The 12,546-nt window shown below is 47.5% G+C and overlaps 1 protein-coding gene across 1 annotated transcript in view; it reads left to right on the forward strand.

The window, feature by feature from the left end:
- The window catches only part of prrc2a (proline-rich coiled-coil 2A), a gene marked incomplete at its 5' end in the record, with an annotated part of 13,597 nt that extends 2,427 nt beyond the window's left edge, over nt 1-11,170 (forward strand). Inside the window, 14 exons of the mRNA XM_084378530.1 lie at nt 135-231; nt 585-669; nt 767-910; nt 1,303-1,544; nt 1,727-1,815; nt 1,985-2,136; nt 2,726-2,828; nt 2,918-3,107; nt 3,318-3,410; nt 3,644-4,190; nt 4,304-4,560; nt 4,729-5,035; nt 5,144-5,366; nt 5,502-11,170. Of these exons, the coding sequence (XP_084234656.1) occupies nt 135-231; nt 585-669; nt 767-910; nt 1,303-1,544; nt 1,727-1,815; nt 1,985-2,136; nt 2,726-2,828; nt 2,918-3,107; nt 3,318-3,410; nt 3,644-4,190; nt 4,304-4,560; nt 4,729-5,035; nt 5,144-5,366; nt 5,502-8,556 (5,584 nt within the window). The 3' untranslated portion in view covers nt 8,557-11,170. The remainder of the gene's footprint in view (nt 1-134; nt 232-584; nt 670-766; nt 911-1,302; nt 1,545-1,726; nt 1,816-1,984; nt 2,137-2,725; nt 2,829-2,917; nt 3,108-3,317; nt 3,411-3,643; nt 4,191-4,303; nt 4,561-4,728; nt 5,036-5,143; nt 5,367-5,501) is intronic.
- Nucleotides 11,171-12,546: the final 1,376 nt, after the last annotated feature.

A 12,546-nucleotide genomic window follows, 5' to 3' on the forward strand; every position in this document is an offset into this window, starting at 1 on the left:
ACTTGTTCCAACTTTTACTTGTTTAAGTCACTACACGTGGGTAGGAAGAAATCACTTGGCAGTTTTCCTTGTGCTGACGCTGTCTAATCTTGTCTATTATCTTCCCCGTTTGTGACTTTTTTTCTTTCTCTCAGTACCGATGCATTGTCAGCACCGCAGCCGGAATCGCAGCAGCCTGTGGCTTCACCGACACCTGCACCGACCCGCCCGAGAACCCCGCCAGCTTCAGAGGTACTGACCGTCACAGAAACATGAATGCAAAGTCATATTCTTGGTTAATTATGTCCACAGTCACAGTCGACTTATGACCTCCATTCTCAAACTGTGGTACGCATCTCTATTGTGGCACACGGAGGAATCTCAGAAGTTAATCTATATATTATTATTTGAAGATATTGCAAATAAAAATACTGTATTTTAAAATTAGCTTATCTTTCCTGTAATATTTGTTTCAGTCTGTAACACACTCACATTCATGCCTGTTACACGCAAATATGCCATTCTTGATTACTTACTTTTGAGGTAGTACAGAATGTAAAAAGTTTGAGAGACACTGACTCATCATGTGGTATGTGTGTCTCTAGCAGGCTCAGGCCCCAGCTTCAACCCAGGCCGTAGGGGCAAGGTCCTGGGCACAGGCCAGTGTTACACATGGAACACAAGGGGATGGTAAGTCCTTGTTTTAGTGTATCTCTCGTACTGTTCTCTGGAAGGAGCTTTTCATTACAGATGTGATAACATTTTCCCCTTGCCCTCTCATTCGCAGGTGGAAAGGGATCAAACCAACCGTCGCCATTCTCTCGCGAGGAATTTCCCACCCTGCAGGCGGCTGGCGACCAGGACAAAGCTGGCAAAGAACAGGGCACTGCAGATCAGTGGTATGGGCCCGGACCAAGCCTCCGCCCCCAGAGTGAGTGATGCCCACTTAATTTCAAATAATTGATCAGCAAGTCACTTAAATAAGTCAGTTGTGGTGAGAAAACTTCTGTCACAAGACTGTTTTAGGAGGGGGGGGGGGATTTGTACCCACAGTGTTTATTATGTCACAGATTTTAGATCTTGGCTCATGGTTCAGTTGAAACCCCCCAAGGCAGCTGAACAAGTAGTTGGTTAAGTTTTTACACTACGCTTACACTACAAGTACACTACAGGTACCACACTTTACATTTAGTCCAGACATAGGTCTTTGTTAAAATGATTAGTATTCTTTCTAGAGTAATGGCTTGTATCTCTGATCTTATTCCATTAAAGCTCATAAACCATACTGACTGTTCTGTCCTCTCTCGTGTCCGCTCTCCTCAGACGTTACAAGTTGGCGGGACGGTGGGGGCCGAGCCCTGGCGCCCACCCTGTCTGGGGAGGGGGCAGTGGAGGGTGGCGCTGGCGGGGCTCTGGTGATGGATGGGGCAGCTGGGGTCCCCCCTCTAAACGCTCAGTCCCACGGGCCACCTAGGAACCCTCCCGCAGGCAGCCCCGCCTTGCCCCTGCCCCAGCCCCCCGTGGGGCCTGGGTTTCCTCAGTACCGAGGGATCATGCCTCCCTTCGTGAGTTTTCCTCTTGGCTTTTTATTGTTTGTTCTCTGTTCAGGGCCCGCTGCACTTTCTTTTCATAGCATTTTTAAACAAGCCTCATACATCTTCTCTTACGACAGCTCTACTTACTATAAAGAAGTTTTTATATGAACCTGAGCATTTAAATTGAAAAGTTCTTTTGTTTTTTTTTAAAGATGTATCCTCCCTACCTGCCATTCCCAGCCCCATATGGCCCCCAGGGGCCCTACAGGTACCCAGCACCTGGGGAAGGACCCGCTCCAAGGTATGGTCCTTGCCAAAATGAGTCCCAGAGCTCGTCACTTTATGACAATTCTTTGACCTGGTCTCTTTTTCAGTAGTTAATAAGCTCTTGATGCTCACAATTTCAAATTGAATCACAGTTTTCCAATATTAAACGTTTTGCTTACCGAGAACCTCCTCCCCTCTTTCAGGTTCTCTCGTGGGCAGGGTGGTCCTGACAACAGGCCTCAGGGTGGCCCACGTGACACAGGTGGAGAGGTGGTGAAGCGACCCTCTATCCTAAAGCAGGATGACCTGAAGGAGCTGGACGAGTTGGACCATGATGGTGACGAGGGCTGGGCAGGTAAATGCAAAAAATACTGCTAATATGTAAAGAGGGTTGTCAATGGAGAACTTGTTGTGATCCAGATGTTTAGATACAGTGGCTACTGATGAGATAATGAGTGTTTCATTTCACATCAAGAAAATGACATACATAATCATAGCACATGAAAACAAATCTAGTCATGTAGAAGAATATAGAAAGCGGCAAAATCTCCCCTCTTTTTGTCTTTTTTAAATACTTGGTCATCTACATTTTTGTGTTTGTTGTATATTTGAGTCTCCAGACACGTTTATTATCTAATCTGTATTGTGTGTTGATTTAGTGCATGTGATGCTAAATGATTAAGGATGTGATGACATTGCGGTAGTGGGAGATATTGATGCTTTCTAACGTTGCAGATGTTTCTGCATATCACATTTTCTGCTGATCCAAGCAGAAGTCTTTCAGTCACAACAGTCAGCTCAGAGGAGGAGGAGGAGGAGGGGGGTGGGGATGGAGGATCAGGGTTATCAAAGTGAAGGATGATGAATAATGTATAGCATACTATGAATAAAAGTGTTAGGTACAAACATGGTTTTGATGTTTTTCTTGGTTTTTGCTTTAACAGGGGCTCACGAGGAGATTGATTACTCCGCCAAGTTGAAGTTCAGTGATGATGAAGGAGAAGAAGAGGGGGAAGAGGAGAGAACCGAGAGCAACAGTGACTCACGGTATGTGTACATTCAATGTGTCAGAACTACAAATTATGACCATATAGTTTTTGGAATGAAAATGAAAATGCTATTTTTCTCGCCCTCAGTGAGCAGCAGAGGTCCCAGGATGCTCCCCCTGCAACCTCTCGCACTCGAGCCTCGGACAGCGGCGGAGACAACCGCCACACACCTCCGTCTAATGCTGACAATGGCCCCCAGCCCCCCTCCAGCAAGCCAGGATGGGCCGAGGAGGGAGGCAGTGGCTGGGGGGGGCAGGGAGCACCAGCCAACTACCAGGTAGAGATGCTGAACAGCAGCAAGAGGGTGTTGCACTGACAGGCCGTACTCGAGCCGTGAAAAGAGTCTAAATTTACATCCCAGGACATATTGTGCATACTGCTGAGCACCGACTTATTTGTGGGTAGAGGTGTGTTAGCGTGTGTATGTGTTTCTGTCAGTGTAGATTATTGTGGTGTAGCATGGCTAACTGTGTCTGCCTGTATACAGGGGCGCAGGCCTGGATTGGGTGGTCCTCGGGAGCAGCCCTCCCCCCCACCTGGGCCGCTCCTCGGACAAGGGCCTTACTCCTTTTACCGACAGGTAGACATCCTGACGGGGCCTCATAGACAAATCATTTCTATCATTATCTCATCCACCACCCACAGGTCAAATCGATGAGTCATCTTCAGTTTTAAGTTTACTTTTAACCTCTTGAGTTTTACTACATTCGTTCGTATCATTCGAAAAACATTTTTCTCAACACAATTGCAGGGATTTCATCTAGAGAGTTGAAAACCGCATAACAGAGCGTCATTTATTTTCTAACTTTTAAGGACCGGCCCCACAACCAGAGCTCCCCTGTAGGCCCAGGGAAACCTGGTCCCACCCAGCATCAGCCAGCAGCAGGAGGCCCTACTCCTCCCCCCCAGCCAGGCCTGCTGGCCCATGGACCCCAGGGGGATGATGAGGATGAGACTTGGCGTCAGCGCAGGAAGCAGTCCTCCACTGAGATCTCCGCTGCAGTTGAGCGAGCCCGTCGCCGCCGTGAGGAGGAGGAACGTAGGATGGAGGAGGAGAGACGCGCAGCCTGCGCAGAGAAGCTAAAGAGGCTGGATGAGAAGCAGCAACAGCAGCAGGGCAGCAACATAGGAGTTGGTGGTAGCAGCAGTAAACCTCCCAGCCTTGATGGAAACTCTACAGCTGCCACAGCAGGCAGCCCTAGTCCATCTATTGCAGCCTCCTCCCCTAACATCAGCCAGCCCCCATCCCCCTGTGTGGACCCTGAAGAGCCTCCAGTGCTGGCTGTGCAGCCAGGGACAAGTCCTGGAGTGAGTGACCGACAGCGAGCCAACAGCAACAGCAGCTATGACTCCAGTGCAGGTGAGTGTCTCACGTACACATGATCAGTGATGAGACTGTTTAATATGGCAGTTCAAATAATGCTTCCACCTCTTGATTATGGCTTGTGATTAAATCCTATTTCCTTGGTTCAGATGTCCAGCCGTGTCCCCAGCCAGCTGTGTCACAGCCACAGCAGCCCACGCTGGATGTACCTTTACCAGGAGAAATCAAGGAAGAGACCATGGGCAGTCCTCACATTCGTGCAGGAAGTGGAGGTGAAAGAGGAGTCGAACCTGTGAAGACTGAGAATATTGGAGGGGTAGCAGGTCGTCAAGCTGGTGGTCCTCCAGGCCAGGGTTACTCAAAGTACCAGAAGTCTCTTCCACCTCGATTTCAGAGGCAGCAGCAGGTTAGGATTTGAACTTGTTTTTTCGTCTCCATTTCTTGGAAGGTTGTTACAGAAGAAAATATTCCAAAGAGAGCTACGTATTGCTACGAGTGTTAGCATGCCTTTACAGTTATCTCATATTTCTGCTCTTAAAATCGTGTTTTCCATTTCACATTGATTTCTCTTCAGGAGCAGCTCTTGAAGCAGCAGCAGCAGTGGCAGCAGCAACAACAGCAGCAGCACAGCCAGGCATCACAAAGCCAGCTGTCACCCCAGCCCCAGCCTCCACAGGGTCCTTCACCAGGTTCAACACCCCAATCTGGGCCTGGACCCAAGCAAGGTGGACCCCTGTATCAGCCCAGCAATATGGTTCGACCCCCGCCCCTGCCAATGAATTTTGACCCTCGCTGGATGATGATGCCCTACATGGACCCTCGCATGATGCAGGGCCGCCCGCCTCCAATGGACTACTATTCAACTGGCATGCATCCATCAGGTGAGTGGATGTGACATTATCTGTGAGATCAGTCACTTTCATCAATCATCTAATGATACAGTTATGCTATATTACAGAACTCCTTGTAAAAATTCTTCTCTTTCACAGGACTTATTGGGCGTGAGCGATCTGATTCTGGAGGATCTGGTTCAGACCCCTTTGACAGGCAGCAACAGCATCCAGGGCACCCTCATCGTGGGACCCCCCCTATGGATCCTAAGCTGGCCTGGGGGCCGGAGGTCTTCCCGGGTGGAGGAGAGGGCCGTGGGTTGGCATCCCCCCACAGGCAGAAACAGGCTTTGGAGGATGATGATGGAGCCAAAGGACCCAGGTATGGATACACAAGTTGGTCTGCGAATAAGTTTGAAAGTGTATGTATGTATGCTACAACTACTCAGTCTGACTGTAGTACAGGTGAAACTGCACTTAAATTTAGTTATTTGAATTTTGTATTTCTCTTCTTTAGGAGTGACACTCCTCCACACCGCATGCGAGAGGGTGGATTGGGACCCATTCAGCAACCAAGCTCCAGCTCTGGGACATCCAATCAGACTCCACCTCCAGTTGGCACTCAAGTTGGGGCCCAGGGAGGCAGCCACCACCCTCATCACTACATGAGCGGGCGGGGCAACTACAGTAATTTCCCTGACCAGGGTGCCAGGATGCTTCCCCACCAACAGCAGCAGAGGGCAGGCGAGAGGGGAAACCAGCCACATGGCTTCACCCACCAGGATGAAGGGCATCCCAGAGGATCTCAGCAGGGCCAGATATGGGGAACCCCACACCCTCACTACGATCGCAATGGTCGAGCCGATATCCCAGTCGAGAGCAACTCTCATCTCCACCACCATCACGGCCACCATCCTCAGCAGCCTCACTTCCCTCTCCACCCACATAAGCCAGAGAACAGCCGTGACAGAGTTGTTGAGGCCTCTGCTAAGAAGACAGACTCTTCTTCTACAATCCACCAACCTTCCCTCTCATCTTCCTGCTCTTCCTCCTCCTCCTCCTCTGCAAGGGAGGACGGTAATGTCAAAGTTGCCCAGCATCACCACCCATCCCAGAGAGAGAGTGAAGCTGGTATCGGGCACAATCTTGTTGAAAGAGGCAACAGTGGCAGTGCCGGCAGTAGCAGTCATGTGAAACAGGAGAAAACAGGCCCAGCATATGCTCCGCATTCTTCCGTGACTGCAAGCCCTCCTCCTTCTCAACATGGCAGTCACACTCAGCCTCAGCAGCATCCCCATCCAAAATCAAACCAAAGAGGGGGACGGGAGCACAAGACAGAGACCCAGTGGGGCCCACGGCCTGGCAGCAGCAACACAGGGGGAGGGTCCTCACATGGTCGGAGGAACAATGCAGGAGGTGGGAACAACCCCCGTGGAGGGGAGGACTCCTCCAACACTGCATCAGACCACAAACCCTCCAACCAGACTGGAGGCAGCAATGCCAACAAGAGAGCTGGCCCCATTAAGAAGCCAGTGCTGAAGGAGATGAAGAGAGATGGAGGGGAAGCTGATGGAGAAAAAACAAGTGTAGGCTTTGGGAAAGATAAAGAGCAAGAGGGTGGCCAACCCACCTCCATGAAGCAGGAAGCCTCCTCCAACTCCCAGAACACGTCAGCTCCAAATAAAGATGAGTCAGCGCAGTCAGCCAAACCAAGGAATGGAGGAAAAGAACGATCCTCAGGAGGAGGTGGAGGAGGGTCAGGGAGAGGGCCCAAAGATGTAGACACCACTTCTTCAGGATTTTCAGGGTCCTCCTCCAGGAGGGACAGGGACCGCTCCTTTGAGAGAGGAGGCAGCGGCTCCCGCCACCATGGAGTCCCTGCCAAAGGCGGCAGAGCCAGTCGTGGACGAGGGGGAGAGTTCTTTGGGCGGGGCCGTGGTTACCGTGGTACCTACACGGCCACAGCCACTGCTGGGCCCACTGGTGGCAGTCGGGGCAGAATGGGTGGCAGGAGCGGCAGAGACTACCGCTCATCTGTTGCTGGTGGCCACCACCATGAGTCCAAAGGTGAAGGAGGCAGTGGCAGGCATGGTCAGGATCGCTCCCAACATAACCCAGCCAGGGCCAGGAACCGCAGTGAAACCCGCAGTGAGGGTTCAGAGTATGAGGAGATCCCCAAGAGGAGGAGGGAGAGGGGTTCAGAGACTGGCAGTGAGAGTGGTGCAAGTGACCTTGGTCACTCCGACAAGGATGACAACCAGAAACCCAACACCAAGAATGGCTCTGATCACGCCAACACCACTGGCACTGGTTCCATATCATCTGCACCACCCAGAGGGTCCCAGGCCCGGGTCTTCACCCCCAGGGGTGTGCCCTCTAGGAGGGGCAGAGGTGGAGGAAGTGGAGGAGGAAACATCTACAGAGGTAGTGGCAATGTTGGAGGACCACCTGGAGGACATCGGGTTGGACCCAGCTCTGCCTCTCACGGTGGTTCCTCCAAGTCATCCGCCTCAGGCCGAAAGCAACAAGGCCCGCCACAAACCTCTGGGCCCAAAGACTTGGGCAGGGGAGGAAATGGAGGAGAGAAGAAAGACAAGATGGCTGATGCAAGTCAAGCTCAAAGTCAGGGGTCAAATCCCCCTCAGCCGTCTGCGCCCGCTGCAGCCCCTGCCACACATGGTTCCACTGAAAATGGAGGAGTTGTGACCCAGCAAGCTTCAACCAACCCTGCATCAAACTCTGGAGGGCCAAATGCGGCCCCTCTTCCTGCTAACCGTGGGTTCCCTCCTAGTGGTTTTGAGCGACCGCCTAGACGTCGCCGTCATGGGCGTTCCCAGCATCAGCAGGACAAGCCGCCCCGCTTCCGGAGGCTGAAGGAGCGAGAGAATGCTGCACGTATCAACGGAGGAGTGGGGGTCATCGGGGGAGGAAGGCCCTCCTCTCCTTCCCTGAATTCAGTTCAGGACAGTAATGGAGCCCCTGTCTCTGCTCCTGTGACTGGCAATGCCCAAAATGCTAACCACAACACCACAGTGACAACCAACAATAACAGTGGTGGCGGGCATCTTGGCAATGCAAACAGCCACCACCATCACCACTACAACCAGGGCAACTCTGGGCCGACACACCCCCAGCACCACCACAGCCATGGAGCAAAGTCCCCTGACTTCACCAACCAGAACTCAGACCAAGCCAACGAGGAGTGGGAGACCGCCTCTGAGAGCAGCGACTTCACAGAGTTCAGAGACAGGGAGGGAGGAGGAGGAGGGAAGTCATATTCTTCTCACCATCCCCACCACCTGGGAAGGGGAGGAGGGGGCGGCGGAGGCGGAGGTGCGGTCGAGCGTGAGATGACGGGAAAAGAGCCCTCGGCTAATAAAAGAAGCTTCTCGAGCCAGCGTCCTGGCATGGAGCGACAGAACCGCAGGGTGAACGCTGGAGGAGCCGGAGGTGGAGGGGGAGGAAGAGGCCCGCGAGGCCCGCCTGGTGGAGGTGGAGGTGGGCCCGGTGGCGGAGGCGGCAACCGGGGGGAGAAGCGTGGCAACTGGCCCTCCCCGAAAAATAGGAAGTGATTTCAAAACATTTCAGATGAAACCCCACCCTCATTCAAACCACCCTCATACATCTTAATCCCGTTTTGATTTCATGGCTTATCTGTTGGCAGCCCTAAACATATTAGTGTATTGTACAGTAAATGGAAATGGTATTCACATTCACTTAAGCCCCCCACCCACCACCAACACCACCACCACGGTCACCTCTTTCCCTTTGCATCAATCTATCTACCGTCCGTTATTGTAAATTTCTCCGTCTGTTCCATCTTGCTCTCCATTCAGTTGTGCCCCTCCCCCCCCTCCTTTTTACCTCCCCTGGAGAATCTCACCCCCAGTTGGATTTGACAAGCATGTGGTTCTGCGATGGAGGTGCACGTGGTTTTGACAGAAGACATTCACACAGAGCTCCACACACACTCACATATACAAGCACAAATATGACATCTTTACAAACACATGGAACACATGCAGTCGTGTGAGTGCAAAAATGAGAACGTGGGATTAAATTTGGCGAAAATGTTCAGATCGGGCTAATTTTTATATTTATGTACCTGTGTATATTTCTACCACACTTTGGCCTTGGGTGGTATTCAGTAGTGCAGTTCTGCATTACTTCCCTCACAAAGGGAACGAGTGCAGCTTCATCTTTTAATGAGAACAATGTAACATAAGATGTTTTGTTTCTTTGTCTTTTTTTTTTTTTGGCTTTGTGTCAGTTAAGTTTCAGCCTCTGGGAAATGTGTGTTTTCCTCTACAAAGCAGGTCATTAAAATACCTTTTTACTAAATTACCCACTTCCTCCTTCCGCTGACTTTTTGGTCTCCTGCGAAGTACGTGTCTGGTTACTGTGATAAGACCCATTGAAGTACTACTGCTCACCTACACTCACATTGATTTGTCTTTAATATCAATGTTTCTGCTGCTTGTTCAGATAGACGGTGTGATTTTTACTTTTCATTTTTCCCCACAAGTCGTTGACCTGCTTTGGCATTTCATTAGCTTTCGGTTGGTCCTTTATCATAGTATATCCCCCTTACCTGCAGAAGTTCTGCACACAAAATCAAAGTTATCCCAATAGTTTTACGCTCTCATTCATGAGTTTTGTTTACCCTCTGAAGACTGTATCGATAGCTTGATGGCTTTATTTTAACAACCAATATTTCCTCAGTGACTTCCATTTTTATGGGATAGAAATGTAGGTCATGATGGAATAAAGGAAAAACATGTATGCTTCAAAAGGTAATTGTTCTAGTAAGCACTCCTTGTAGTTAAACAAAAATCCATGGTTGCTGTTTTTTTCTTTCTTTGTTTTGTTTTTGGCCAAGTTACATGTGATGCAACAGGACAGGTACTCTGTCTGGGCCCAGAGTACAGAGCTCAGCTGAGTATTGTACTATTACACCCCCCCTCCTCCTCCTCACACCAAGAAGGACTACTACCAAGAGCTCCTTGTCCGAGGAAGTATTTTTGAGTGTGTGTTCACGGGATGGCTGTTTTTCAGTACACGGTGGCTAACCAGTAGCCCGCGCTAATCGAATTCAGGACAATGCTGAAAGGGTGTCACACCTTCTTACAGTTCACACGGTTTCCAAGATTTCACTCGCAACGAATAATGCCGACCTGGAGCGTTGAGGAAATGTTGGATTGATGTAGGATTACACTTTGTATCATAACATAAAAAGACAAATGGCACACGGCTTGAGACAACATCCAGTGTGAATTAAATCGATTTCTACATCTGCATCAATTCTGTCACTGCTGTAAGTTGGGGTTTGTTTGTTTACTGACAGTCTGAAGATCGTCTCTGGGATGTTGTGAGTAGGGCATTTTGATGATTTGTGTATGTGTGTGTATGTGCGTGTGTGTGTGGCATGTGTGTGTTTTCTGGTGTCTGTGTAATAACTGGGGAAGGGGTGGGGACCAGAGGGTTAACATGAATGGCAAGCACTTTCTGCCTTGTTTGCCCACACTTGATTTAACCAATATTATTAAGACAATTCTACTGTTTTTCTTAAATACATCCGCATATATACATTCAGCTGTGTGTATATGAAGAACATGCAGTGGAGAACTTCACCAGTTTTTTTTTGTGTAATTTAAGCATACATTCTTCTGCAGGCAAGTGAAGTTGGACATCTATTTTATTTCTCACTGACTTCTAAGCATGAACACACCCGTGGGTGCAGCTCGCCTTGCCTGTTACTGGTTTATACATTGATAGCTGTACACTTAACACTGGCTCAAAGAGTCCTTCATCCCTCCTTAACTCTTAATGTTGATGTGCGCATTATTTTATGTACCCATGTTAAAAAGAAAACAAAAAGTAGTGTATTCCAGATAAAAAAATTACTCGAAGATTGTACTATGTTTTCCAGCATTACCAAGGTACCTGGAGTGGTTCAAACTGTTTTTAGCATTTATGGTTTTATTAATGGAACCGTAATATACACACATGTATGTATATTGGTATGTATCTAAGTTTTTGTCTACCCCAACTTACATTCCCACAAACAAATGTTGCCATTTTTAGTTCAAGGGAGCAATGTACAAGCAGAGAAGTGTCTTATTATAATAAAGTTATACAGAGAAGGCAAAGTTAAATAAACTACTTTTGATTTAATGGAAAATGTCATCACACGTCTTCTGTCATTCTTCTCAGCTGGACCAAGTGGAAGATTTTCAATAACTGGAGCGAGATAAAAGACCTTTGTCACTGCACGTGATCTGACATGTCACGACAGGAACGCGGAGGTGTAACTGACTAATGATGGTGTAACTCTGTAGGTGAGGCACACCTGAGAGGACAATCTGTCCTCCAGTTTTCAGGTAATTACAATTCTGTAGACATAATTATTAGTTATGTAAGGACACCACACACATCAGAAATATGCAGTGATGGAATGTAACTTAAGTACATTTTCTAACATTACAAGTGTTACGTTGAGGCACTTGTACGTGAGTATTTCTATTTTCTGCTACTTTATACTTAAACTCCACTACATTTATTTGATTAGTGAAGAGTTACTTTGGGTTTACTTGCTGCATCAGAGCCAAAGTAGTACATTTTAAAATGTATTTATTTATTTGCAGTCGGAGTAAAGACAATCAGAAAATGGTGAATATGAGATCTGATAATTGTCCAGGTGGATAATTGGTCAACTCAGTATAATTCATAATATTGAAGCCCGTTTCCAGCAGTTAAAAGAAAAAAATATTCCCATGGTAAGTCATAGGTAAGAGATAAAAAGTCATGAGATATAAAGTCAAAATTATTTGATGAAAAGTCATAATGCAGATAAAAAAGGACTAATTATGAGATTAAAAACCAAAATCATGAGATAAATCAAAATTATATTAAAAAACATCCTCATTTATCTTGTACTTTTTTTTTTATCTAATAATTATGACTTACCCTGTGAATATTTTGTGTTTGTAATCAAGGCTAAATATCATTATTTATATAGTAAATAAATCCAGTAGTTTATGTCATACATAGACTAATAGAACATGTTTAATTCACATTTAAAGGTGCACTGTGTAGGATTTAGAGTGTTATATTGGCAGAAATGGAGTGGTGTAGCGGTGACGTGTTTTTGGAGGCTAACAAAATTTACGTCGCTCCATTTCCCTCGACAAAAAGCCTATGAGATTTTTGAGTTGGATTATTGCTGAAAATAATCTCTGTGACAAACACAATCTTATGATATGTTTTGTTCAGCAAGATAATCTTCACAGATGAACACCACTTTTGTGATTTTCTAAGCGTAAATTAAATCTGTAGTAAAAAGCTTTTTACTTCTAGAGATTTAATTTACGCTTTGTGGTAACGACGGACCTTATTTCAGGTATTTAACTGACAATCCATAAAAAAAAAACACAAAGTGCTAACTGATTTCAAGGTTTTAGGACTACAAACCACTCTATTGAATATAATATTCATGATTATGTTTTCATGAGTGTATAATCACCTAAAACTAAGAATTGTTTTGTTTTTGTGACCTTAGACTG

Source organism: Pagrus pagrus, assembly GCF_965226575.1.
Source record: "Pagrus pagrus genome assembly, chromosome: 17".
In the NCBI taxonomy this organism is placed as follows: domain Eukaryota; kingdom Metazoa; phylum Chordata; class Actinopteri; order Spariformes; family Sparidae; genus Pagrus; species Pagrus pagrus.